Raw genomic sequence first — 24,471 nt, 5'->3', positions numbered from 1 at the left:
GTCAGGAGCACCACCGTTCGGGTGACCGTCTGGCGAGAAATGTTCTAGAGCATGGCTCATGGTCACTTCCCGAGGCGGGTTAAATGTCCCAGAATGTAAACTTGCAGATATTTACTGTGAGCGATTCGTCTAGATATACCATGCCTGCGAGCATATTGTTTAGCCTCCACGCGTTTGACTATACGCTTCTCTCGAGGTGATCAAGTAACCGTCTGAATGGGCAACAGCATAGACAACTTTGATTTGACTGACCTGAATTTCACAATCTCTAAAACGAGTCTCCCGAAAACCCTCCCAACGGAGTCATCACACATCACCTTTCTTCCATCCCCCTTACACTCTCCCCATCCCCCTCAAGCGAATCCCTCTCCCCCATCTCATCAGGATGAACCGTCCTCCCCGGCTTCCCCATCCCCAAAACCCACCCCCCTCCTCAACCTCAACAACCCCATACCGAATCGGCCTCCCCCCCACCCCTTGAGCAACCCTCCAATCTCAGCATTAGACGCCACCCCTCCAACTGCACCGCCCGAAAAGCCTTCGCAACCTCCAACGGCGACATCGAAACCTCCCTCCCCAGCTTCCAAAACCCATAATACAAAGGCATAACCGCCACCGTAGCCAAAACCGTAACCGCCACCGCCCCATAGAGAAACGCCATGTTAGCTACAAACACCGCCACCGTCTCAGTCTGCTCCCCCTCCAGCATCAGCTTGTGTTCAGGATCCGACGTGTTCACAGCCCCGAGAGCCGAGCGCAACGCCAGTTCACGAACAGCTTCATAGATAATCGGTCCCGGGTCCTTGAATCTGCGGTTGCAGTTGACTTCGTCGGCAGCCGTCGCGGCCATCTCGTAGGCAAAGTACCCTTCCGACAGCGCATCCCACCGGTGATTGTCCTGCATGGGCGTCACCGGTCTGATGGTGTAGTTGGCCGAGAAGCGGTGGTTCAACAACAGCGCGAGTCCGCCGTGCGTAGAGCTGGCCCGGTTCATATCTTCCATGGCCTCGTCAAAGGTCTCAAGCGAGACTAGCTCATCGTTAAGGGGCGACGGGCTCGGGCGAAGTTTGATGGTGTTGTTGGAGATGGTGATAGGGTACTTGACGACCGCTGGGTAGATGTCACTGTTCTCGGGATTTAGCCAACAAGCTCAAATGTCTTCTTTGTACCTCGGTGAGAAACAGAGATACATCAGGGGAAAATGCAACAACTGGTGGTACAGTACACAAGACGGAGGATTACATACCAGTTGCGTGATCGAACCTCGATGCCATGCGTGGCGTCTATACACCCCTGCTCCGGCTTCCACACAGCATCATAAAAGAACTGGCGGCCGTCTTTTCTCGTGTCCACTTCCCGAAGGGGATTCTTCAGCAACGTGGCCACGAATTTGGCATTCCACAAATCTTTTGGCTTCTCACTGTAAACCGGAGAACTGACAAAGACGTTGGCACCGAGACCCGTGTAATACTGGTACCCTTCGTCGACCTCGCTGTAGCTCGGGAGTCTAGTGGTGTTCTCAGCCGTGCAGTCAAAGCGATATCCCACAGCAGTGATCTTGGTCGTGTATTCTCCCGTGATGTTGACCCCATCACTCTGAATCATCATTGGCGATCTGCTGAAATACTCCCCCATCACCTCACTAAAGTTCTTCGCTGGGCTCAGCTCCTTGTACCTTCCAAGTGCCACAGCGCCAAAGCCTTGTGGGAGCCGCGGAGCTGCATACACCGGACCGATTTGCACACCAGCTCTAAAGTCTTCTCGAGTTCTTACGCCCACCGCGCGTTGCAAGAGCGGGGCGTTGATAGCCACAATCGTTGCAAAGGAGCACGCAACAGCCGTCTTGCTCAGGCCTCGGCGAAGAATGCTCTCCACAGCATCGACTATGCCACCAGCCGCTGCCCAGCGCCAGTGTATATCCTGAACAAGACTTTGCCGAGCCGGCCGCATAGCAAGATACCACCACGTAATGGCAGCTCCTCTTACCAGGGCAACTTGGATGAGGGCATTGGCGACAGTGGAGAAAATCGCAAGAAGAACCGGTGGTGACGCAGCCCAAGAGTCGACTTTCGTGTCATCTGCCCGAACTGTGATGGAGATCATGAGCCCGACCAGGATAAAAGAGAATAGTATGGACAGACTCGCTATCCAGGGGAAGCGTGGTCCAAAGCCTGGTGTCCATGGCTTTTCCGGTTGACCTGTCTTTGACTTCTCGTTGTTGACGAGGCTCGCGCCTTCTGATACTGGTGGTGGCCTTTCGTGGTCGAGTAGTCGGTGTTCGTTGTGGTTGTCGTCCATATGTGTGGTCTGTGGCCTCGTCATTTTGCTTCAATGCAGGCTGGGAGTGAATAGAGCCATCCAGCTCAATAGAGAGAAAGCTTGAAAATAGAAGACATTCGATGAATCAGAGCTGTGTCGATGCCTTATAGACCCTCGCCGCGACCTCCTTCCACACGAACCGTGCATGTTACAAGGCACTCCTTCGGCCGTCAGTATGGTCCAGTGCGATGAAGGCCAAGAACAAACAGCCACTCGCCGTGAAGCTTGGTGTTGGTTATGATTGGGGGCCGACCGACGATCGACCCAAGGCTTAGACATCTGCATAGAAATATGAAGCAGGCAACATTATCAGCGTGTATGTAGGTGCTGGAATCCGAGGGCTGTATATTATGGTGTGATACGTGATTGGGCTCTGTCCTACACAGCTGAAGTTCGAGTTGCTGATCTGTCGAAATTCGAGGGTATTTTCGTCAGTCATACAAGGCGATGTCGAGGCACTGCGGAAGCCTTCCAATGGTATGGAGAAAGATAGCAGACGAACTGAAAAATAGGAAAAACCCTGACTTTAACCATTGATGAAGTTGATGAGAAGGGAACGATGTGAAAGGCAGTAATTATAGCCCCACATACGCCATAGTTGCACTTGTCTTTCGAGAGCCTCGCTGCACAAATTGAACAGTTATATAAAACGACTTCAAGTGAAGAGCGAACCAGAAAGCAACCTCGGGTCCTAGGACTGACAAGAGCTTGCAATTTTTCTAGGTAGTCACCCACGGAGACATGTCACATACAACAGATCAGAACAAATCCTTCAATAACATGTGCCTCAGCCCACCATCTCATCTCTTCACTCAAACATAGAGTACGTAGCGGTAGCGTAGTAGTTAATAGTAGTAGTAGGATGTAGTAGTTAGTGTATAAAAAAAGCCTTGCTCCCACCACCACCACCACCCACCACCCTTCCCAGCTCGTCCCCTCCCGTTCCCTCCTTTCTTCAAAATAGGTGCCTGTCTGCGCGTGTGTGTTTAAAAACGAAACCACATCAAAACAAACACCAAAGCGTAAAAAAAAAAAAAAAAAAAAAAATTAAAAAAAACAAGACAGCAAAAACACCAATCCCTTTGCCCCCACCGAAAAAAAAAAACGACCAAAAATGTTTTGAACAGTTCCTCTTTTTTTGCCCTCAACCCCCTCTCATTTCCATTCTCTTTTGCTCTTCTCGTCTCATTTACATGTTTCATAAGAAGCAAAACCACGGCTGCTTCCACAACCTCCCTTCGCCATCCTTCCGATGATGACCAGACTGTTGATGATGTGCTTGTGTTTGCCGCTGCTGCTGTCCCGTTATAATCCTGCTAGATGATGCACCGCTTCCCCTCGTCGTGGTAATAGAGGACACACCTCCCCAGCTCTCGCTTCTCGTTTCCCTCGGCCCTCCTCCTCCTCCTCCTCCTCCTCCTCCTCCTAGTACACCTGACCCCCACACCCCAGGTACACAACTCCCCACCAGCAACCCAAACCTGCTGCTGTTATGGTCCCTCTGTGGCAGCTGAGTATCCCCCTACGAATCATACCCATTCTTGCCACCTCCGCTATTCCTGTGCTGCTGGTGTGCTGGTGGCGAGTGCTGACCATAGTGATCTTCCCCATCGTGGTGCAGCGTGACACTGTTGAACTCCTCAAACGGATCTGGCGTCTCGGCGCCTGGTGTCGCTAACCCACTATCCAGCGGCACACCCTTCGCCCCCATCGGCCTGGACCCGCTGATGTCGACACTGGCAGACTCCTTGACATTTCTGAAGTTGATCGTGTCGATACCACGTCCTTGGTTGGGGATAATGGGCGGCTTCATGTGCCTGATAAGGGCCCACTGCGTCGTCCGGAAGAAGCCGTGGGTCTTAATGTCGGATGCACCTGCCCTGGCGCCAAGACGACGGTTCTCGTCTTTAATCAATAGTTTGCGGATCAATGACTTGCAGAGGCTGGGGTGAGAGAGAGATAGCATTAGTAATGGCTTCTGACAAATGCGATGGTGCATGCGACTGCGATGCGACAGGAGACTCACTTTGATATTTGCGGTGCGCCCGCGTGGTCCGGGAAGGGAATGTCTTCGCGCAAGATGTTGGCGAATGTCGCATTGCGGTTCTTTCCCTTGAACGGTGTGGTGCCGTACAGCATTTCGTAGATCAAAATACCCAGCGTCCACCAGTCGACGGCGCTGGTGTGCCCGCTGCCCTTGATCACCTCGGGCGCGATGTACTCTTCTGTGCCAACAAAAGAGTTCGTTCGGAAGTTGGCAATGCACGACTTGGTATCGATGGTTGGCAGCGATGTCGAGCTGGTGCCGTTCTTCCCTAGAATCATCGTCGGCTTGCCGCCGGGATCAGACTGTTTTGACAAGTCGAAATCTGAAAGCATGATATGGCCAGACTGATGAAGCAGAATATCTGTGACGGGTTGTCAGCACACATCCCACACGGCGCATGCAGTGATCGAGACATACTCTCTGGCTTCAAATCCCGGTAAATGAAACCCATCAGATGCAAGTACTCCAACGCGGCCGTAACCTCAGCCGCATAGAAGCGGGCGTCATCCTCCGATATGCACTTGCCCGGTCTCGTCTGCAACGCCCTGAAAAACTCGCCGCCGCTGCAGTACTCCATGCATAGATAGAGGTAGTCCTCGGACTGGAAAGAGTGATAGAGAGTGACGATAAAAGGGTGATTGCTCGTCGCGAGGATTTCCTGCTCTGCCAGCGCTCTCTTGATCTTGTTGCGCTTGATCATTTCCTTCTTGCTCAACACTGTGTGACATGTCAGCCAGCACATTCCTCCAGCCAAGGTTGGACAGACTAACCCTTCATGGCATACAGCCTTGAACTCTTCTTCTCCCTCACCAAATACACCTTACCCACATCACCCTTACCAATCAACTTGATCTTGTCGAAACTCTGGGGGCCTACCTCCACATTCCGGACCTTGATCGAGTTGGAGCTATACGTCCTGCGGAACGCCAACGGCGACTGGTTCGGTGGTGGCAGCGCCCCGAGGCTATCCCCTTCCGGCACAGACGTGGCCAATTCCACCGCGCTGCCGGGTGGTGTCTGGGCGTCGGCAAATCCCACGCTCGTCGAGTCCTTACTCTCGGCGAGAGGCTCCTTGCTAAGCTCGGCGGTTTGTGGTCTTTCCCCGCTGCCGTTGCCCTTGGAAAACAAGCCCTGTGCATTCGGGGCACTGGCAACCCTCCTCAATTTCCTCGCGAGCTCCTCCTTGGTGCTCGCCGATATCTTCTCCACGGGCCCGCCGTTGGGGCCGTCGACCTTGAGCATCGGGGTGTCGGGTGGACTCGGGGGTACGGACCCGTCATTGTGATGTCGTAGGCCGGGCTGGCCCTGGTGGGCAAAGTAGGGGTTCGCATGAGCAGTCGGGCTCATGGCCTCGTCGAGCGGATGTCCCTCGCTAGCGGTGGTCGCGCTGCGCAGGCGGCCGACGCTGAAGAACCTCGTGTTGCGGGAGGGCTTGTTGTTCTCGGAGCGCAGGGGGCCCGAGACGCCGCCGCGCTCCCGGTCCGGGGTGGTGGCATCGCGACTGCTGCTGGACGAGTTGATGCGGAAGAAACTCTTTATCTTTTGCTGGAAGTGGCTATCGCCATTTGTGCTTTTGGTTGACGGCATGGTACGGTCGTCGGGGCAGCTCTCATGGGGCTCGTTCCATGTTCGGTCTGCAAAAAAGAGGGATTGAAAAGGCGAAGGCGGATGACGACCAGCACTTAGTTTAGAGAATGGGGAACGTGGACAGTGGATGTGGATGATGTTGGGGTGTGGATCGTGGGCGTGGCCGTCCACTAGAGATGATGCAGAGAGAGTGCCAGTCGGGGCCAGTCGGGGGGCAGTCGGCGCCCGCTGCGGCTTCCAGGGATCCAGGCCCCAAGCAAGCCCAGCTCAGCGACAGCGGCCCTGGGGAAGAGTCACGGGATTCTCCGCTTGTGCCCTGTTGCAGGGCTGTGTTACTGCAACCACTCAGCGCTCTTCCTCGGAGCCACGCCTGACCTGAGCCTGGTATGCAGCCTCTTTTTCTTTTGTTGAGCTGAGAGGGCAACATTTATTATTTTTCTCAAAAGTTTATGATTTGCATGCTGTGCTACGTGGACCATTGAAGCAGTCCCTGACAACCAGGGCTTCCAAGCGGCCGGAGAAACAGCCAGCCATGTCAAGTGGCGACTGAGCGGGCGAACTTTGTTTTTTTGCTCTTTGGCACGGGAACTATATCACAGAACATCAGGTAATATTTGTAACAAAATTATACCAAAATATCAGAGCATGAAAAAGTCAAGTCAAGGATCGGCCTTTTCTTGAGAGCTCACAAAAACCCTCCGCAGGATGAGAGTGCATATCCAGAAGTTCTAGATGCCACCTTGGCTTACACCAGACAACCACTGACAAACTCTCGCCTTCCACTTTGGACCAAACGGGCCGGTTGACCTTGACCAGAGAGTCTAACATGGATTAAATCCCCTTATTTCCGAGAGCCTCAACTGGAATAGAATGAATGGCTTGCTGCCCTGGGAAACAAGTCCGCCCTTTTTTTTCTCTTTTATTTAAAAAAATAAAATAAAAATAAAAAACTCTTTGGTGCCTTGGTTGAACTGCATATCTTTCTGCTTAGCATTGTCGTTGGCCTCACCTATACGAATGAAATAAACCCCACCATCCGCCCCAAAAACAAGGAAGAGAGTCTGTCGTATCAAGAGTTTAAGCTACCAACTGATCTACGCAAGGAGCATTCCGGACCACCCGATCGACCACCGCGCCCGTCCGGCACTTGGACAGCTTGACTTACAAATACACTAAAACGGGGCCGCGTGTCACACTCACACACTCCAGGTCCATTGGTCGAGTCATGTCACCGTGAGGATATTTCTTGCTCTTTTAGGCCAAAATGCTCTGCAGTCCGTTAAGTCTGTTATCATATACAAAATATCTCCACACCAACACGCAGTAACGCTATGATGGGCCCCATCAGCGCCAAAGATTAGTAGCTATGAAAAACCAACCGCCATGAATGATAACCGTTCTATGTTTTCATGGCAATCGGCATAAATTCCCGCCTCAACAGTCCAGTACTCATCTCATCCGCCCCCTCCACTTATCCCTCTCCTCTTTCTCCTCCACGGGCAAGATAACACCCTCCCCCGTCACCCACTCCGCATACTTCTTCAGTTCCCTTTGCCTCAAGTTCCTCTTCTCCATAAATGCGATAATAAGCTCCATCTGCTTCTCATCATACTCCGGTTCGTCTGGCGCGTTCTCATTAGCCTTCTCAGTCAGGGCCGCTATTTTTGAAACCCTTCTCCTCTTATCCTCATCTGTCTCGAGCTGTTGATCTGCTACTGAGGGTGTAACTTGTCGACCTGCCTCATCGAATAAATATTTCGGTAGTGCCGGCAGCATGACTTCAGGCTTGGGGCTGACAGAGGTGTTCTGCGGTCCGTCACCGCAGTGCCAGGCAAACGGTACAAGATGGACTTCTTCGACGTGGGTGCGAAAATCATCTTGAAATCGGGGGGTTGGCGAGGAAATGCATTTCGCCCATTTGCAGACTATCAGGCCGTCGTCGCTGTGCTTTTCGTCTGGTCCTGCTACTGCTGATGAAGAGGATGAAGGCGCCGGTGAAACCTCTGGCTGGCCGTGAACAATGAAAATATGCTTGCGAAGAGTTTCCAGATTGTGAAGCTGGGCTGGGCAGCCCTCCCATTCACATATAAAGACGGGAAATTTCGGATTGAGTTTCTTGTACTGGTCCCGTGCGGTCTGGGCTGGCTTCCGCCCTGGTCTCCCTCGAGACTCCCCCTCAGGCTTGAGCTTCCCTGATGGCCTGCCAGTTTTCCCTGATCCTAATGGTCGCCCAACGGATTTCTTGACCTTATTAGACGTTGTTGATCCTGGCGTTGATGTCGAGTATGCTTGTCCTGGCCTCCAGCCTTTTGGTCTGCCGCGCTGCTTCTTAGATTGCGTTGTGTCGTCTGTCGGCTCCGAGGTATTTGAGGCCGAACGCTCAATCTCATTAACTTTTGATGATTTGAGTGTTTGCTGACCGGTCCCGTAAAAACCATGAGGTCTCAAACTAGGGAGAACATCTGGGGTGACGAGTTCGTCTGCGGACAGCTCCTCCTGTGTTATCACTGTGTAGGCCACTTTCTTGGGACTAGAGTGAAGAATAACTTGAAATCGCTCGGATATCGGTACTGCTAGTCCAAAGACTCTTTGCTTTGGTCTTGGGGTGGTGTCGGAATCTCGTTGTGGTGTGAGGTCCAATAGTTGGTGTTCTTCAGGTAGTTCATCGTCGACGTCCATTTGATCCCCGTCCCACTCCTCTTCCTCTTCTTGTTCGTCCTGAAAATCTTCCACATGACCCGTGCGCCCATTTTGTCGTGGTTGGTGATTATTGCGACGGCCGTTGGTTTCCTCCTCTCCATCATCATAATCATCCTCCTCCCTCCCCTCGCCATTTTCATGCTCATAACCCAGGTCGGCCGAAACACTGCCTGATGCTGAATTACCGGCAGCTCCTTCCGCCTCCCATTCCGGATCCCAAGGCATGACCAGAAAATGTTGCTGGTGAAATTGCCGGGGTTTTAATTATTCCACGTGTTCTGCGCGGTTGCTCTTGCGAGTCGCGTTAAGCTACCTGTGGCATGAGCAGCGTGTGAGATGAAGATTAATTCATGTGCAACGTGGCGCGGAGAGAAAATACTGTAAAAATCTTATGAGTTCATGAGACTGGAGCAAGACGCTGAAATGAAAAAAAAAAATTGAGATCGAAAGAAGTTAGATTAATGGGAGCAATCAGAATTCGCAAGACACGAGTGTAGTCGTTAATTACAGTGTTGAAGGGCAGATTGGAGGGATTTTGGAGACACAGACCATGGCTTCCGGGTTAGGGTTGCCGTATAAGTAAAAATAGAGAGCAAGCAACATGCTGAGATTGACGAGATCCATTTGATGTACCGAGACTCAAGAACATAAATCCAGTGTAATCTATGATCTTTTTCTGCATTGGAAACTTCGATTGTCTTTGTGACCTAGGTGTGACCTACAACGAGGAAAGGGCATTCGGGACCAATTCATTACCCTGACTCACAGGAGCTACCCGGCACTCACACCAACACCAACCTGTTTTTACAGGTAAGTCAAACAACATAGACTCACCGATCCTGCATCACCCATTCGATAGTCGGAACAATACAAGGAGATAAAAAGTAGCGTAACAACAAATTGATCAGTAATTCGTTACCAGACGAGCTCACTCATCGGCTTTCGAATCACCGACGTCGAGCTCGTCATTAATCAGCAAGAGACGTATAAGGCGGGGTTCATCGTTCATCTCATTGAAGCAATCGAGCACATCATTGAGTATATATATAATCAACTATTTCACCAATCCTTTCAGATATCTACCCTTCACCTCAACAGCATCTCATCTCACAACTCTGCCAACCATATATCTGTTCCCATCCCACCAAACTCACCTCACCTACACAACAACAACTTCCCCCCCCCCTAAACCTTTCACCATGTCCAAATTCTACACCATCATCGCCGGCGTAGGCGCAGGAACAGGCCGCTCACTAGCCCTCCGCTTCGCTAAATCCTACCCCGTCATCCTCCTAGCCCGCACCCCCCAATCCTACGACCCCATTGTCACTGAAATCACCTCCCTCGGCGGACAAGCCCTCGGCATCCCCACCGACACCTCCGACGCCACCTCCCTAGCCTCCGCCTTCCAAACAATCAAAGACCACCACAAAGACGCCCACCTCGCCGCGGCAATCTACAACGTCGGCGCCGGCTTCGCTGTCAAACCCTTCCTCTCCCTCACCCCCACTGACCTCTCCGCCTCCCTCTCCTCCAACGCGGTCGGCCTCTTCAACTTTGCGCAGCAGACCCTCCCCCTTTTGCTCTCCTCCGTCTCTGCTTCCCCTCCTCACCCCCCTTCTCTCATCGTGACCGGAGCTACCGCTTCTGTGAGGGGTTCCCCTAAGTTCGCTACCTTTGCGGCAGGGAAGTTTGCTGCTAGGGCGTTGACCCAAAGCTTGGCGAGAGAGTTTGGTCCTCAGGGGGTGCACGTGGCGCATGTTATTGTTGACGGGGTGATTGACATCCCTCGTACCAAACAGTGGGAGGCGAACGGGGGCGTGGAGGATGGGAAGATCAATAGTGATGCTGTAAGTCCTGACTTTGGGTGAATGGGGATATATAGGGGCGTTGCTGACACAGGGAAAATTAGATTGCGGAGAGTTACTGGCATTTGCACACGCAGCATAGGTCTGCGTTTACGCAAGAGTTGGATTTGAGGCCGTATGTAGAGAAGTTTTAAGGACAGTAATGCCATGAAACGAAATAGGGGTCTAGTCCATGTTCTGATATGGGAAAAGCGAGATGTTGTTGTTGCGATATGCGGAATATATCATTCAAATCATAACCAGCCTGGTTACACGCTATTGCTGGAAAAGGTCAGTGTTCATCATGCCAGCTTCGTCAAACGCGGAGGGAAACAGAGACTGTATACGCCCAGTGTTGACCTCGCCGAGGCATGCCCAATCTGTGTGCTACGTGTAAAAGTAGGTAGATAAAGATGTCCCCAAACGCCCAGCCAGCCATCTTCCCCTGATCCCACTGAATTACCAATCTCTTCAAAACCTGCCAGACTTTCTCCCAGTACGTTATACAAGTGACATGCGAATGGCACGGCGCTGTTGCCGCCGAGGGAAAGGAGCTTCTCTTTTTGGGCTCCACTCGCCCTCGAACGGCGGCGCGACGTTGTATTTGATCGTTTGGTTTGCTTAATTTCAAGTGCCAGGCTCTGATGGCCCAGCCTCCGCAGTCGCCTCTGTTGCCGGCAAGGGGATGCCGTGGAGCTGAGCCAACCGTTCCTCTTCCTTCTTGATCCTGAGTGCCTCCGTCTCCTGGCGTAGCTTCTCCAAGTTCCATGCAGCATCGTCTTCTTCTGGCTCGTCGTCGTCGTCCATTGTCCGCCAGTTGCCACTTTCGAACAGCGCACGACCAGTGGCTTCCTTGGCCTTCCTGAGAGCCTCCTCGGCCGCCTTCTTGTCCAAGCGCTCCTTCTTCCACTTGGCGAACGTCTCGGGGGTGACAGGTGTGAGGGTGCCGGTGAGCTTGTGTCTTTCGGACTCGAGGAACTCTTCGATGGTGAGCGTCTTGAGTGGCGACTTGTCGAGCAAAGCCTTCTCCGCCGCACGCTGCTCCTTGGTCTTAAGGACGAATCTAGGATGTGTTAGCAGATTTGCAATAGGTCAACATAACCAGAGACACTTACCCAGGTGGAAGGGCATGCTTGTACATGCACTTGTCACCGCCGTTCGGGCAGACCCAGAACCAACCGTACTTGCCGTCCTCGATGGCTGAAATGAAGAACTTGCACACCTTGTCGGTGGTGGTGCGCTGGTTGCCCTTCTTTGACAAAACGACGGAACGAAGCTTCTCTTCGTCCCAATCGGCCGATGTTTCCTGCTTCTTCTTGTCCTCGTCTTCTCTAGTATCGGTGTATAGATTCTTCTTTTCCACCTTTCGTTCCACCTCTAGGTCGTGCGAGAACTTGCACTTCTTGCCCTTTTCACAGTTGCCCTTCTTGAAGAAAATGCACAGCACCGTCTTGGGATCGACACCAAAAGGAACCTTTTGAATCTGGGCTGGCTTATTGAGGAGCAGCTCGGCCTCCCTCTTCGCGTCCTCGGCGGCCTTCTTCTCACGCTCACGGGCAGCCTTCTCGGCCTCCTTCTTCTTCTGCTCAGCACTACCAGCTGATCTCATGGACGACTGGAGATGGGCAATCGTCTTCTGAGCGGCAGAACCCTTCTTGTTCTTCATGCCAAAGGTCTTGTCCTCGACAATCTTCTTGGCGTCCACCTTCTTCCCGCCGCCCTTCTGATCCTTCTTCGGAGGCATGATGGGCGATGTACTAACTCGAAACTGCCAGATTGACGTTTTATATGGCTGTAGGAAATGTGCCGAGTCGATGGCGTAAGTGTGAGTTCGCTCGGTCTGGCGATATACGTCTGCTGCGCGGTGCCAGTCAATTTTTTGCTGGGCGGGCCAAATTCCAGTTTCGAAGTTTCCAGGCGGGGGATCTTTCAGTGCATGTCCAGCGAGGTGGGTTGGAGTTTCTTGAATGGGGGCGGGACTTGAATGACCCACTTGGCCAGTGCGCAACAGCCCTGACGTCTGAGCAGCCTGCGCACGTGACGAGCTGCTCACCCCATCCCTGCTAGAGACCGCGGGTACCTGTACATCGGCGACCAGGAGCGAGCTTCCAGGTGGCTTCGAGACTGGCTGGGGCGTGAAAGCTGTCCAGATCGCCAACTTCGGCACCAACATCAACTCCATCTATCAACTCCCCACAACATTGGAGGTTTGCGCACACAAGGCACGCTACAGGTATGGGGCTACATATCCTATCCACGGGTTCATTTCTGTTGTACAAACCAAACTGATTGACTAGAAGCCCATCGCGCGTTTAGCTCCATACTGTTCCCAAACCTCAACTACACGACAGGCCGACGTCCACCTACGTCCACTCCACCGCGATCATGATTACCGACAGCGAGCTTTACAGCCTTGCCATCTTCCTTGGCTCGGCAGCCATGGTTCTGATTATCATCTACCATTTCTTCGAGGTCAATGCCGAAGATCAGCCGCCAGTAAACGCAAAGGGTCCGGCCAGCAAACTGAAATGAAGATGGATAGAGGATATGGCTGGTATTGTACAATAGTACGGGAGGTTTCCGACAGTTTTCTACGAGTGCACCCATGTCGCCTTCGATATCCTATCCACGGGAGATGGACAGCTACCTAGAGCTACGCATGCAGGGAAAGGGTTGCTTGGGGAGTGTCACAGAAGGGTTCCAAAATATGCCGAACAGCAGGACACGGGCAGGTCAGGTGGCGATTCTGAGTTTGTTGGGCGAAAAGGAATAGAGAGCCACGGCTAAGCACCATGGATTTTATGGCGAAAGCCAATTCATACATGAAGGAAGGACTGAGAATTGGTCTGGTGATCTGAGGTGGATTCAACTTTGTCTTGTCTTTTCTCATACCATATAATAGGAACAAGAAACCGTGTTGGAGTTCTCATTCCTGTTATATCTGAACGTTGCCCACATCATCTTGGGCCTGGCATGGCAGCTGTGACCAGATGACGAGATGAACAGGCTGAAGGTGTTTGTACAGGTACAAGGAGTAATCAGGCTGTGGCTGAGATATGACTAGTCCCAGTTAGTGCAGTAGTGGGGGCAGTACACGCCACCTCACTGGCCCGCTGCGTCCGGCGTGCCTGGCTCCTCCGTGCTGCAAAGCTTCGCTGGTCGGTCAGCCCCCCCCAGGTGCCACCCAAAAATTTCGCGCGCGACTCCGTTTCCCTTCTGCTCTCTCCTTCTCCATCAGCCAACAACCCAGCCTGCACCCTGCCCATCGCCATCCTTCATTTCACCTTGGCCAGGCCTGCAACCCAATATCGTTGCCATTCTCCCTTTCCGACTTGCCATTAAATCGCTTCGGAATCCAAGTTCATTTCTGCCCTCTTTTTTACCTGCAGTCGCCGCCAAACACACGCGACTTGCCAGTCACCTCCTAGCCAACTCTCGCGATTATTTTAATCAGGCGACCTCTTTCTTCATCGCCCGACCACTTCGCGCCTGCCATCTCTCATACCAGTCAACGTACTGCTTGTCATAAACCACGACGGCAGTTCTCACTCTCGACCAGCCACTTTCACACACTCAATCTTTTACATCTTTCACTTCCCACCGTCATCATGGGCAAACTCGATCAGTCTCTGGATGAGATCCTCTCCAGCCAGCGCAAGAATAGCCAGGGCCGTCGCCGCTCCCAGCGTCGCTCTGTTGGCGCCAAGCCTGCCGCTGCCCCCGCCGGTGGCATCCAGAAAACCACCAAGCCTGCCCGGACTGCATCCAAGCCTGCTTCTGGCAAAGGTGCCGGTTTGACCGGTGAGAGCAAGATCATGGTCAGCAACCTGGTATGTCACACACCCCATCTCTTTGTTTGCTGTATGGACCCGTTTGCTAACTTTTGCGTAGCCCAAGGATGTTTCCGAAGCGCAGATCAAGGTATGTTACTACCAGTGAGGCTCTTCACGCCTTCGGATTTTGTCGACACACTTCATTCCCGCGGGATATCTACCCACGTCCAGTCCTCGGTGGACCTTTTACGGTGGTCATTTGACACCTTCAGCGCTTGCAAGCGACTGTCTTGATGCCTAGTCTCCTTCCTGACACGCAAGTGCGCCCCGCACGATACTGCTGTCAAACCACCGGAAGTTGAGCAAGCCCGCGTCTCACTGCACCTTCCAACCAGCTTGGGCTGCCTGGCAAGCACCCACGGTTCGGGACGACTGCGTAGACAACCACAAAGGGCACCGGCAATATATCAGACAGCACGCCGAGCTGGGTGAATATCGCACAATCTCGTCTGGCTGGTCACCAGATTGATGATGGCGTTTTGAGCGAGCTTAGCAGTGAGCTGTAGAAAACACAACGACACGTCCTCCCCCAAGTCATAGCTGGGTGAATCCATCGGGCTGGGGCTCGTGTCTGTTGGTTGCTGGAGTTGCCAGCGAGGCAGGTTCCTTTTCTTTGGATTAGGCATATTTTTCTCCTGTCTGTCGGATAGGGGTATGGGTGGGATACGTCATACACTGTCATCTATCGAAGATGAGGCTCTGCGCACGGGAGCACGAGGTCGGACGAATGGTTTCAGTGGATGTCGGATTTTGCACACCTTCCAGTCGCTGGTGATGCTTGTTGGGGGGTGTTGCTCACTGCTCTGCTCGCTATTTTTGGTTACGCTTTCGAAACGAACTCTCGCTACACGATGGCTCTTCAAGGACGCTGGTCTTTGGGACTTGAGACTAGTCGCTACGGATGCTCGAACTTACATTTTGCTTGACGCTAACCACCAAATCTCCCACGATAGGAATACTTCCAGCAAGCTGTTGGTCAGGTCAAGAAGGTCGAGATCTCCTACGGCCCCGGGGGTGTCAGCCGTGGTCTCGCCCACGTCACTTTCCACCACGCCGATGGAGCCAGCAAAGCTTTCTCCACTCTCAATGGTCTTCTCATTGACAATCGCCCGGTCAAGGTATGTTTTAACTCTGGAATGACATGCAACAATCAGCACAGTCTAACTCTCTCCAGGTCGAGGTGATCGTTGCTTCTGCCGATCTCATTCCCCAGCCCAAGACTCTGGCTCAGCGTATTGCGCAGCCCAAGGCTCAACCCAAGTCTGCCGCCACTGTCAAGCATGGTGCCAATGGCGCCAAGGGTGCTCCCGCTGCTGGCAAGGCTGGCGCCAAGAAGGCTCCTCGCAAGGGCCGCAACAACCGCCCAGCCAAGAAGACTGCCGAGGAGCTTGACTCTGAGATGGCTGACTACTTTGACAGCGGTGCCACTGAGCCTGCCGCCGCCAACGCTGCCGCCGCCCCAGCTGCCGGTGGTGATGCTGCGATGGAGGAGGACGTTCTTTAAACAGTACATTCTTTGGGATTAGGAGTCATGGGGTTGTTAATGGGTCTTGCTAGCGGAAACTTGATACGATATTTATTTGGGCGGTTCGGCATGGGTGGATGGGTAGGGCTCAGATTTCCTTGCGGTGCATACATGCAGGCACAGATTGATACTGCCGCCTTTTTAAGTGTTTGGCTTAATTGTATAATCATGATTAGCGAATTTACTCCGATGCAAGGGGTTGTGAAATGCTTGCTTTGGCCGTTGTTTCCTGCAGTACTAGAATTGGTTGGCTCTCATCTTGTTCAATATGCGCTCGTAAGGTACATGAATCTCCGAGTGACAGAACCTGGGGGCTATATGAGTAGTTCAGCCGACCTTGTGTTCCTGTGTCGTTTCTCTTATTCTACTTCACAAAGACAGGCAGATCCAGAAATGTACTTGGATAACAAACTGTATGTAGACAAGACCGCAAAGCAGCCATCTTTGCCAATGAACCATAACACCTACAACGCCAGACATTAACCCATTTCCCATGTTGAGACATAAAACAAGAGCTCACCACCCGCACACACTCCATGCATTTTGATGCCTTGTCACCCTCTCCTCCACCACCTTGGCCCTGTGACCACAGATCAACTCCTCAACGCCTCCAACCGATTCCTCATCTGGTCCATCATGGCCTCTGTATCCTCCTCCTCGTCCTCCTCCACCTGTTGCTGCTGCTGCTTTTGCTTCTGCGGCAGCGGCGCACTAGGCAGCGCACCCGTCTTGTCCATCCTATCCTTCAAGATCTCACCCAACACCTTCTCCACCTCCTCCTCAGCCTCCTCCTCCTCTTCTTCATACACCTCCGTCTCGGGCAGCGCATCCCCGACCATCTCCTCTATAATCCCCGCCTTCATCAACTCCACACTCAACTCCTGCATCGTCCCCGCCAGCTCGGGCAGGCGAATCAAGGTGTTGACGTCCTTCATGATGCCGACGCTGGCTTTGATGCTCCCTTCTATCTTGCGGAGGGCGAATGCTTCATTGACTTGCATTTGGACGGAGGTGAGCTGGGCTTTGAAGGTGTGGAGACGGTTGGTCTCCTTGCGGCGCTTGACGAGCTCGCGGGCGAAGTCGCGGATTTCGCGCTGGGCTTGCTTGGTTTGCTGGTGGTTTGGGCCGAGGCGTTGGGCGCGTTTGTCGGCTGCGAGGATGAGGTTTTTGGTTTTGGTTTCGATTGCGCGGGCGTTGAGGATGTCGCGGTCGATGCGGCGGATGTTTTGGCGGAGGAGGGCGTTGCATTTGCGCACCTGAGAGGGGGGGGAGGGGGGGGTTAGATACTGGGAAGGGGAATGGGGGAAGGGCGGTTGGACAGGAGGGCAATAAGAGGGATAAAACACATACCTGTGCTTGAGGGTCGGGTTTGGTGAAGAGGGAGCGGAAGGTTTCCATTTTGGTGGTGGTTTGCGCTGAGGTTGGGAGGAGATTGGTGGTGGATTGAGTGGACAGTGTCGCCCCCCTCCCGCCGGTGTTATGGGTGAGCGATGGATGTGCTAAAGTTGGGGTAAAGGGGTGGTGATAGTTGAGTCGTTGTCGTCGTCGTCGTACGTGTCGCGGTTGGCGGGTGGGCGCTGACGTCGTTTCCAGATTGGGGAACGAAGCCAAGGTGGGACTCAGGTTGGCGATTTGGAGCCTCACTTTGCAAGGGACTGGTGCATAACCCTGTGTCTCGAAAGTCCCCGCTATAACCCTGACCTGGATGTGGAACTGTCCCGACCCCGCTGCAGCGGCCCGCCAAGGCGAGCCCCGCAGTGGACTTCTCCTGAAGCTGGAGCTTGTGCCATTTTCATCTCTTTGCTCTTCGGTCACTTCACCGTCGGATGAAACTATGCAGTAAGAGCAGCTTATCTTCCTTCCTATTGGGTAGATTTACGGATTTCTTGTGCAACACTCGGCATGTGTTGTAAAAGGGGCACATGAATCCTACATTAATAGAGACCTCCCCCAACTGCTACCCCTCACTCGACACTAACTGTGGTGTAACTATCTTGACAAGACCTTTTTGGGTTTGATGCTGTGAACTCGCATCGAAGAGGTAAGATACAAGGCTGTACAGGCCAGAGTATATTTATAGTGTAGACCATAAGACGAAATAGCTTCTAGAACGGTCACCAACCTTCCTAGATCGCTTGGTAGTAGTATCGTACGCTCGTGTCCGTAGCCGTAGTCCCCCGCAATTGGTGACCTCAGCCCTGCCGATGGCCCGTGCAGCTTAATCTTTGGGCTTCTCATGAATTCCACCAACGCCCTGGCTGGCTGGGAAGGGAAGCAGGCAGGTGCAGCCTCGTCACAAATAAACCAAGACACCCGCGTCTCCCCTCCAACGACGTCCACCTCCCAAACAATTTTCTGCAGCAGTCGTAGTGAATTCACGATCTTTGCTCAATACCACCGCTCCATCAAACTTTCCACCCGAACGATCTCTCTCCCTTGTTCCTTGAACTTTCTTCTTAACGTGAGTTCTAGCTAAGCGCCTGAGAAGCTACCCCTCCTCCACGAACTTCAACCCATCGGCAGTTTACTCATTTTTCACCCTCCAGCACACATCACAATGGCCAGCACCGTAACACCTGAGGGTAAGTAGCCGATCCGAGTTTTGTTTCTCACCATGGCAAAATCCTTCAAAAGGGTAGACCGAACACACTGGCCTGGTAGCTCAACGACGCCCCCCGGTCTCCGCCTCCCCGGGTCGTGGTTCGCGACAGCTGAGGTCTGGCGAACTGCTGCCCTTCCTGTTCACCGCAATCCAAACCCTCTCAAAAATTGACAAGACTGACCATGTCTCGCCATCTGCAGTCCTCTGGGCGCAGCGCTCCTCCAACGCCGACCCCGAGAAGAACTTTATCTACCTCACCATCAACGTCCCCGATGTGCCAGCGTCCAATATCAAGCTGGACGTGAAGCCCACCGGTCTCACATTCACCGGTCACTCCGACACCCTCAAGAAGACCTACCATGTCGAGCTCGAGTTCTACGCCGAGATCGACCCTACCGCGAGCAAAATCAACCACACGGCTCGCGACGTTGAGATGAAGCTGCGCAAGAAGGAGCTGACCGAGGAGTACTGGCCTCGCCTGCTCAAGGAGTCTAAAAAGATGCACTTCCTCAAGACCGATTTCGACAAGTGGGTTGATGAGGACGAGCAGAACGAGGCTGAGGAGGAGGACTTCTCGCAATTTGGTGGCATGGGTGAGTAACTTCCTAAACTCCTGACAAAACACCTTGTTGCAGCGTATGCTAAACACATTGTGTCTGATAGGTGGCATGCCTGGCATGGGTACGTAACTTGGCCGAATACATTGCGCGGTCGGATGGAAAAGCGGATCCGAGACACGACAGGCTTGATCCGACTCTACCATCGGATTCTTGGCTTTTCGACTTCTTGGGCCATGATCATTTTGCTGACTTATTGTTTCGCAGGTGGCGCTGGCGGCGACTTCGGTGGCATCGATTTCTCCAAGCTCGGTGCTGGGGCTGGTATGCCCGAGGGCGATGACGAGGAGGAATCGGACGACGACATGCCTCCTCTCGAGGGTGAAGAGGAGGAGGCCGCCAAGAAGGACGCCCCCAAGGCGGACGATGGCAAGGAGGTTGCTTAAGTCTGTGAAGCCGGCGACGAAACGACACTTCAGCGCGTCTTGGGTCAGACATAGACCACAGGGATAGCTGACGTCCGGTATGGAAGGGCGAAGCTACGAACTGGTTACCTGGGATAAACAAGCATCAGCATTAGCCGAAATCATTGGACCCACCGTTCGATCTCATAGGCAGCAGAGCAATCTGGTTAGGTATTTCGAGGGCTGTTCAAGGCTCTCTGGGCGAATTGAAGCTACTTTTCTACTGACGCATATACACGCAAGTTTTGCCCTGTTTTGGGTAAATGTTTTTTTGATCGGTCTGGTGTCTCTTGAAGCCCGATTGGTGTGTCTCAGCTGCAAGTTCCTTGGACAGGGAATACCGTAAACGGCTTTGCGACCATGGATGTTTGCAATGCGCCCGGAAGATTCCTAGGAAAGAAAATGGCATGAATCACTAATCGCCAGTTCCCGAAGAGCCATTCCAGGAATATAGCTGTCAGGTGATGCTGATACATCAATGGCGTTGGGGAGGCAGGTCATGCGTCCCATCTAGAGTTGTACAAGTGCATGCCCTTTCAGCTGAGGCTCCCAACTATGCCGGGCTGTCCGTCCTCTCACCTCGCGGTCTATTCTCTTCAACAGCAACTTTTCTCTTAGCCTCCGGAGCATTCCCATCGCTTTTCTTGCAAGCCATCAACTGTTGCAATTTCAGAGTACAGGGGAGGAAACCAATGGCCGACACACACATCACCGACGCTTATCTAGAGGGTTAGCACTCCTTGGACAAGCTCGTGACACAAGAAAGGACTCTGTTTGACTGGCTGCGACGGTGACGGAGAGTACTCCGGGTTCTGGGAGGGACACCATGGGAAAGAACCACGGGGGTATGTCATCACCGGTTTGTGTAGAGGACTGAGGGTATCACCAAGCGGCTGGTGGTGGCTGATGAGGGGTTGAATGGTATACAAGTGAGGGGGAAATGGTGAGATATTTGCAACACTAGAGGATCTATTAGCCTGGCTTCACAAACTCGCAGTCAGCGCTCGTCTACTTATTTTTTTTCTTTGACCTAATAGCGCGAATGGTGAGTCTTGCTAGCTGGGCGTAGGTAGCCTCAAATTGACCAAAATATTCTGGCAGGAGAGAAGGCCACTGTGGGATTTTGGCTTCTTACCAGAAGGAGAGAAAAGGTTGGCAGCCCGGCTCTTTGTTCTGTCCATGATCTTGTTGCAAGATATAGGCAAGCAAACGCTTTTACCTACCCATTTACAATGTTGTTATATCACTAGCTCACAATCGGTTTAGTTTTGAGAGACGAATCGTCAACAGCGCCGCCTCCGACAGCGAGCAAAAGTACAAAGATGTCATACGGCGATAACACCAACAGCAGAGGAGAAGAAGACGACGCCTTCACGGCTGCGGACGCGGCGTATTACTCTAGCCAAGGGGCCAGCATGACAGCTTGGGGAAGTGATGAGACGTGGAGTGATCCGCTTAAGGATGGCACCAAGGGGAAGGGTGGTGGTGGGAACAAGAAGGGTGGCGGTGATAAGAGTAAGAGGAAGGATATGAAGAAGAAATGACATCGTCCGACGGAAGTTGGATTTGGAAGACTATATGGTGGATAGGCTTTCTTTTGTGTTTGGGTTTTGTTTGTCGCATTTTCATCGCCCTCGGATCCGGAGGGTGTATCGCTCTTCTTTGACAGAGGCGGTTTCTTACTTATGAACTCAGCTCAATGATTCTGAACCGGTCTCTTTAACACCATCTTGATGGAAGTCAACGTGAAGAGACATGGTCAACAAACCCCCTGAAACAACTTAATATACCGCCCATCCCACGTAAAGCTGTAAATAACCGTATTGAACACACCCCTCGCCCCACTTAATTACACCAACTTCACCTCACACCTCTCAAGCTTGACCCCACGCGCGTCACTTCTCTCATTCTTCAATTATTACGACCGCCATATCTCATCAACTCACGACAATACTCTCACTACTTACCACTTGCCTTCACCTTCACAACCACATACCTACCCAACTCAGAAATTACAAAGCAAGCAGAATGGACATCCCCCGCCCCACCTCCGCCCTCCACCCCGGCTCCCCCCCAGAACTCACCCCAACAGAGCAAGAAGTCCTCGAGGAATATGAGCGGTTGGCAGATAACATGAAAAAGGTTGTCCCTTCCCTCCTTTCGTTTCCCTTTCACCATCATCATCGTCAAAATCTAACACCCCTCTCCACCCCACAGCTCGCCTCCCTCCTCGACACCCTAGCCTCCAACCCCACAGTCGAAATCCTCGACGGCCTCCGCGAGCTCGAGCGCAAGACCTCGTTGGTGTTCACCCTCCTAAAAGCAAGTGTCTACAGCATTGTTCTGCAGCAGGAGATGGGCTGGGGCGGCGGGGGTGATCAGCAACAACAACAACAACAACATCAGGAGGGGGATCACTATGATGATGATGATGATGATGATGATGAGTGAGAAAAGTCATATAGACATAACAAATCACAGAAGGAAAGATATGAGCAAGAAAAGCAAAAGATATGATACCCAATACAACAACCGCTTCACACCACCCTTCCTTTTACATTTCCTTTACTTGAATCAAACATGTTTTTATACAATTGTACAATATCTACCATCCTTTTCTTACACACTACCACCCCCCCCTCTAAAGTTCTTTTATATGCACAGGAGAAGTTTTGTTTCAAGATTTACTGAGTAGCACCGCCATAATACACCTTTCTCACATCCACCAGCTTCCTCCCCCGTCCCATGGCGATCTCCTCGGGGTCCTTTTGGTTAAACAGCGCCTCAAACGTGGCCTTGACCGTGTTCATCGGGTTGCGAGACCGGGGGACGCGAGCCGACAGATCATAAATACCCGCCGCGCGGCAGATTTCGAAAATGCGGTGCTGGACTCTCAGACCGAACCCTGTTTTTTATTTCTCGTCAGCATCACCGCAACTCCGAGGGTCAAAGGGAAAAAAAAATACCAGGCGGCCTAGCAAACAACTTCACCACCGTCCCCGAAACCTTGGCCTCCACGTTCCCAAAAATCGTCCTATTCTCATACCTCCTCACCGGCCTCATCTTGCTGATGGCGTCCAACCTCGCCTTCGTGGCCGCCACCATCGGCTCCTGGCTCTTCGCATACCCCAACCCCACCCACCCGTCCCCGTTGCCCGCAACCACAATCGTGACCGTGCTCTGAATCTTGCCCATCCTCGTCTGGTTGCTCACATAATTCACCACCAACGTCTTGCACTGCAGTGCCAGAATCTCCTGCACACTCATCCCGCTCCTCCTCTTCAAATCCTGGTAGATACCCGTCTCGTCCAACCCCTCATCCGCCGGGTCAACCGCCGCCTTGTACAACCCCGCCACACCAGGCACCTTATCCGGCAACGCCAGCGCGAGCGAGCTTTGAGTCTGGATATTCTTGTCCGTCATGACCGACCGCTCAATGATATAGCTCAGCACATCCGCATCCGTCGGCCCACCGCTCACAACCCCCCCATTCTCCTGCTGCTTGGCCGCCTTGTTGATCTCCTCCTGCAGATACTTTTTAAACTCCTTGTGAGCATCATCCCTCACCTCCCCAGGCCACTGTCCCTCCTTGACCTTTTTCCACTCCTCCGGAACAAAGTCCTCCAGTCTCCTCAACGTCCCCGTCGGCTCCCCAACACGAAACTTGTCCGCCCACTGGATCAAATCACTAACAAACTCATCCGTGTTCATGAACCTCGCGTTCGGGTCGGGGGGGGAGATCTTCCTGCTGCGGGAGGCCGGGGGGCGCTTGTCGATAATGGGCTGGTGCTCGGCAAAGTCGTCAATATACGGCATGCGGTAGATGTCGGTTCTCAGCCTCCCCTGAATGGTGAGATCCCTCGGGTTGATGGTCGCTTCGCCGGCCTCGAGGGCGGCAATTTGCTCGGGGGTGTACATCCTGGCGAGCTCGGCTTTTTCGGCGGGGGTATACTTTGTGAAGGTTTCCGCCGTGAACTCGTCGAGGCTCTCCTGGGAGGCCAGGGGGTCGCGTTTTTCGGGCACGCCCAGGTCGCGGGAGGTGAGGGGGCGGAATCGGGACTTGGCGCGGAGCTTTTCTATTTCCTCGTCTGGGACGGCGGCGGGGTTCTTTTTGATGAGGCCCATTTCGTGGGCGGTGATGCTGCGGAAGCGGTGCTTACGGGCTTGGGGGCGGGGGGGAGGAGAAGGGGCGGGATTGTGGTGGTGTTCGAGAGGACGAGGACGAGGTTGTGGAAGTGGTTGTCGTCGGGGCTGTCGTCGAGAGGAAGCCAAACGAGGAGGCGAGCCTCCTGGCTGCTGGGCGAGCTGCCACACTCATAGCTTCCGTCGTTATATGTGTATGTCCCACGGCGGGGGGGTGGTTTACGGCGGGGTGGGAAAGGATGTCGCTGTCCCCGGAGGGAGAGAGCTTCGGCGGTCGCTACTGTAACTCTGGCGTCGTCTGTAGGTTCCCCCTTTTGAATTACACCCGAAAAGGTTCAACTGCCGACTGTTTAGAAAAAGTCTTGAAATTATCGGCCGGGAAGAAGCTCGCTCGCTCGCTCGCTCACTCACACACCTCTCGAAACAGACGAACGAGCAACCGAACGTCCAACAATTTTTTTGGGTCCAAGCTTCTTTCCAATTGGAAATTGGTCCGGGCGTTTTCGAACATCCCACCTTTTGCAACGAGCGGGACAAGCCGGGGTTTTGTTCATTCCCAACTTTTCAGGCTTAAACAGTGTCCAAATTCTTGGCAGATCCGAGATCTGGGGTCATCACGTGTCGGGTCATGTGATCCCCTTTTGCACTCATCTTCCCTTCCCATTCATCAACCTGCAAAACGACCTCATAAAACACCCGCAGAAGAAGATCTCCCGTTCCTCACATTCCCAACAGTGCACCCATCCACCACCCATCAGCACGGCCCAACCCAAAGCACCATCCACGATGCTCCCCCCCCACCACCAACCAATCACCACCCAACCAAGCTTACCTAATCCCCCATCCC

General features: G+C 53.0%; 12 protein-coding genes across 12 annotated transcripts; 6 read left to right on the top strand and 6 right to left on the bottom strand.

The window, feature by feature from the left end:
- Positions 1-313: 313 nt before the first annotated feature.
- Positions 314-2,979, bottom strand: QC764_308770 (uncharacterized protein; the record flags this gene model as incomplete). The annotated part of the gene is made up of 3 exons (XM_062945986.1): positions 1,247-2,979; positions 455-1,124; positions 314-403 (listed from the first exon to the last, which is right to left on the bottom strand). The coding sequence occupies exons 1-3, from the start codon at positions 2,320-2,322 to the stop codon at positions 314-316; spliced, it is 1,836 nt and encodes a 611-aa protein (XP_062802033.1). The 5' UTR covers positions 2,323-2,979.
- A 1,661-nt stretch (positions 2,980-4,640) lies between these two features.
- NRC2 (serine/threonine protein kinase, AGC) lies at positions 4,641-5,953 on the bottom strand (the record flags this gene model as incomplete). The annotated part of the gene is made up of 2 exons (XM_062945985.1): positions 4,641-5,083; positions 5,137-5,953. The coding sequence occupies 2 exons, from the start codon at positions 5,951-5,953 to the stop codon at positions 4,641-4,643; spliced, it is 1,260 nt and encodes a 419-aa protein (XP_062802032.1).
- A 1,449-nt stretch (positions 5,954-7,402) lies between these two features.
- On the bottom strand, positions 7,403-9,365 carry QC764_308750 (uncharacterized protein; the record flags this gene model as incomplete). Its single annotated transcript, XM_062945984.1, has 2 exons — positions 9,203-9,365; positions 7,403-8,893 (listed from the first exon to the last, which is right to left on the bottom strand). Exons 1-2 carry the CDS (start codon positions 9,275-9,277, stop codon positions 7,403-7,405), a joined length of 1,566 nt encoding a protein of 521 aa, XP_062802031.1. The 5' UTR covers positions 9,278-9,365.
- Position 9,366: 1 nt separating this feature from the next.
- On the top strand, positions 9,367-11,079 carry QC764_308740 (uncharacterized protein). The gene is made up of 3 exons (XM_062945983.1): positions 9,367-9,463; positions 9,562-10,503; positions 10,566-11,079. Exons 2-3 carry the CDS (start codon positions 9,853-9,855, stop codon positions 10,653-10,655), a joined length of 741 nt encoding a protein of 246 aa, XP_062802030.1. The 5' UTR covers positions 9,367-9,463; positions 9,562-9,852; the 3' UTR covers positions 10,656-11,079.
- On the bottom strand, positions 9,793-12,464 carry TMA46 (Translation machinery-associated protein 46). The gene is made up of 3 exons (XM_062945982.1): positions 11,616-12,464; positions 10,168-11,563; positions 9,793-10,095 (listed from the first exon to the last, which is right to left on the bottom strand). Exons 1-2 carry the CDS (start codon positions 12,242-12,244, stop codon positions 11,128-11,130), a joined length of 1,065 nt encoding a protein of 354 aa, XP_062802029.1. The 5' UTR covers positions 12,245-12,464; the 3' UTR covers positions 9,793-10,095; positions 10,168-11,127.
- Positions 12,465-12,885: 421 nt separating this feature from the next.
- Positions 12,886-13,032, top strand: QC764_308720 (uncharacterized protein; the record flags this gene model as incomplete). The annotated part of the gene is made up of 1 exon (XM_062945981.1): positions 12,886-13,032. One exon carries the CDS (start codon positions 12,886-12,888, stop codon positions 13,030-13,032), a length of 147 nt encoding a protein of 48 aa, XP_062802028.1.
- A 1,076-nt stretch (positions 13,033-14,108) lies between these two features.
- YRA1_2 (RNA-binding RNA annealing protein) lies at positions 14,109-14,439 on the top strand (the record flags this gene model as incomplete). Its single annotated transcript, XM_062940469.1, has 2 exons — positions 14,109-14,330; positions 14,392-14,439. The coding sequence occupies 2 exons, from the start codon at positions 14,109-14,111 to the stop codon at positions 14,437-14,439; spliced, it is 270 nt and encodes an 89-aa protein (XP_062802027.1).
- Positions 14,440-15,107: 668 nt separating this feature from the next.
- Positions 15,108-16,171, top strand: YRA1_1 (RNA-binding RNA annealing protein; the record flags this gene model as incomplete). Its single annotated transcript, XM_062940468.1, has 3 exons — positions 15,108-15,224; positions 15,287-15,451; positions 15,508-16,171. The coding sequence occupies 3 exons, from the start codon at positions 15,108-15,110 to the stop codon at positions 15,835-15,837; spliced, it is 612 nt and encodes a 203-aa protein (XP_062802026.1). The 3' UTR covers positions 15,838-16,171.
- On the bottom strand, positions 16,134-17,857 carry VPS24 (Vacuolar protein-sorting-associated protein 24). Its single transcript, XM_062945980.1, has 2 exons — positions 17,209-17,857; positions 16,134-17,114 (listed from the first exon to the last, which is right to left on the bottom strand). Exons 1-2 carry the CDS (start codon positions 17,254-17,256, stop codon positions 16,452-16,454), a joined length of 711 nt encoding a protein of 236 aa, XP_062802025.1. The 5' UTR covers positions 17,257-17,857; the 3' UTR covers positions 16,134-16,451.
- A 123-nt stretch (positions 17,858-17,980) lies between these two features.
- On the top strand, positions 17,981-19,753 carry wos2 (p23 chaperone protein wos2). The gene is made up of 5 exons (XM_062945979.1): positions 17,981-18,319; positions 18,405-18,440; positions 18,661-19,053; positions 19,124-19,141; positions 19,285-19,753. The coding sequence occupies exons 2-5, from the start codon at positions 18,416-18,418 to the stop codon at positions 19,461-19,463; spliced, it is 615 nt and encodes a 204-aa protein (XP_062802024.1). The 5' UTR covers positions 17,981-18,319; positions 18,405-18,415; the 3' UTR covers positions 19,464-19,753.
- Positions 19,754-20,006: 253 nt separating this feature from the next.
- Positions 20,007-22,011, top strand: QC764_308680 (uncharacterized protein). Its single transcript, XM_062945978.1, has 3 exons — positions 20,007-20,632; positions 20,748-21,623; positions 21,699-22,011. Exons 2-3 carry the CDS (start codon positions 21,510-21,512, stop codon positions 21,930-21,932), a joined length of 348 nt encoding a protein of 115 aa, XP_062802023.1. The 5' UTR covers positions 20,007-20,632; positions 20,748-21,509; the 3' UTR covers positions 21,933-22,011.
- A 17-nt stretch (positions 22,012-22,028) lies between these two features.
- Positions 22,029-24,452, bottom strand: MRPS5 (28S ribosomal protein S5, mitochondrial). The gene is made up of 2 exons (XM_062945977.1): positions 22,448-24,452; positions 22,029-22,386 (listed from the first exon to the last, which is right to left on the bottom strand). Exons 1-2 carry the CDS (start codon positions 23,604-23,606, stop codon positions 22,166-22,168), a joined length of 1,380 nt encoding a protein of 459 aa, XP_062802022.1. The 5' UTR covers positions 23,607-24,452; the 3' UTR covers positions 22,029-22,165.
- Between the last annotated feature and the right edge of the window lie 19 nt (positions 24,453-24,471).

This window comes from Podospora pseudoanserina, chromosome 3, assembly GCF_035222485.1.
Source record: "Podospora pseudoanserina strain CBS 124.78 chromosome 3, whole genome shotgun sequence".
Taxonomy (NCBI): domain Eukaryota; kingdom Fungi; phylum Ascomycota; class Sordariomycetes; order Sordariales; family Podosporaceae; genus Podospora; species Podospora pseudoanserina.
This window is presented reverse-complemented; position numbering and strand designations above follow the sequence as displayed.

Bases quoted from the DNA above. Each gene is read 5' to 3' on its own strand.
- QC764_308740 (XM_062945983.1), top strand. From the start codon at position 9,853: ATGTCCAAATTCTACACCATCATCGCCGGCGTAGGCGCAGGAACAGGC. The intron at 10,504-10,565 runs GTAAGTCCTGAC...AGGGAAAATTAG, and splicing joins GGAAGATCAATAGTGATGCT to ATTGCGGAGAGTTACTGGCA.
- VPS24 (XM_062945980.1), bottom strand. From the start codon at position 17,256: ATGGAAACCTTCCGCTCCCTCTTCACCAAACCCGACCCTCAAGCACAG. The intron at 17,115-17,208 runs GTATGTGTTTTA...CCCCCCTCTCAG, and splicing joins AACCCGACCCTCAAGCACAG to GTGCGCAAATGCAACGCCCT.
- QC764_308680 (XM_062945978.1), top strand. From the start codon at position 21,510: ATGGACATCCCCCGCCCCACCTCCGCCCTCCACCCCGGCTCCCCCCCA. The intron at 21,624-21,698 runs GTTGTCCCTTCC...TCCACCCCACAG, and splicing joins TGGCAGATAACATGAAAAAG to CTCGCCTCCCTCCTCGACAC.
- TMA46 (XM_062945982.1), bottom strand. From the start codon at position 12,244: ATGCCTCCGAAGAAGGATCAGAAGGGCGGCGGGAAGAAGGTGGACGCC. The intron at 11,564-11,615 runs GTAAGTGTCTCT...AACACATCCTAG, and splicing joins AAGCATGCCCTTCCACCTGG to ATTCGTCCTTAAGACCAAGG.
- wos2 (XM_062945979.1), top strand. From the start codon at position 18,416: ATGGCCAGCACCGTAACACCTGAGG. The intron at 18,441-18,660 runs GTAAGTAGCCGA...CGCCATCTGCAG, and splicing joins CAGCACCGTAACACCTGAGG to TCCTCTGGGCGCAGCGCTCC.
- MRPS5 (XM_062945977.1), bottom strand. From the start codon at position 23,606: ATGGGCCTCATCAAAAAGAACCCCGCCGCCGTCCCAGACGAGGAAATA. The intron at 22,387-22,447 runs GTATTTTTTTTT...AATAAAAAACAG, and splicing joins GTTGTTTGCTAGGCCGCCTG to GGTTCGGTCTGAGAGTCCAG.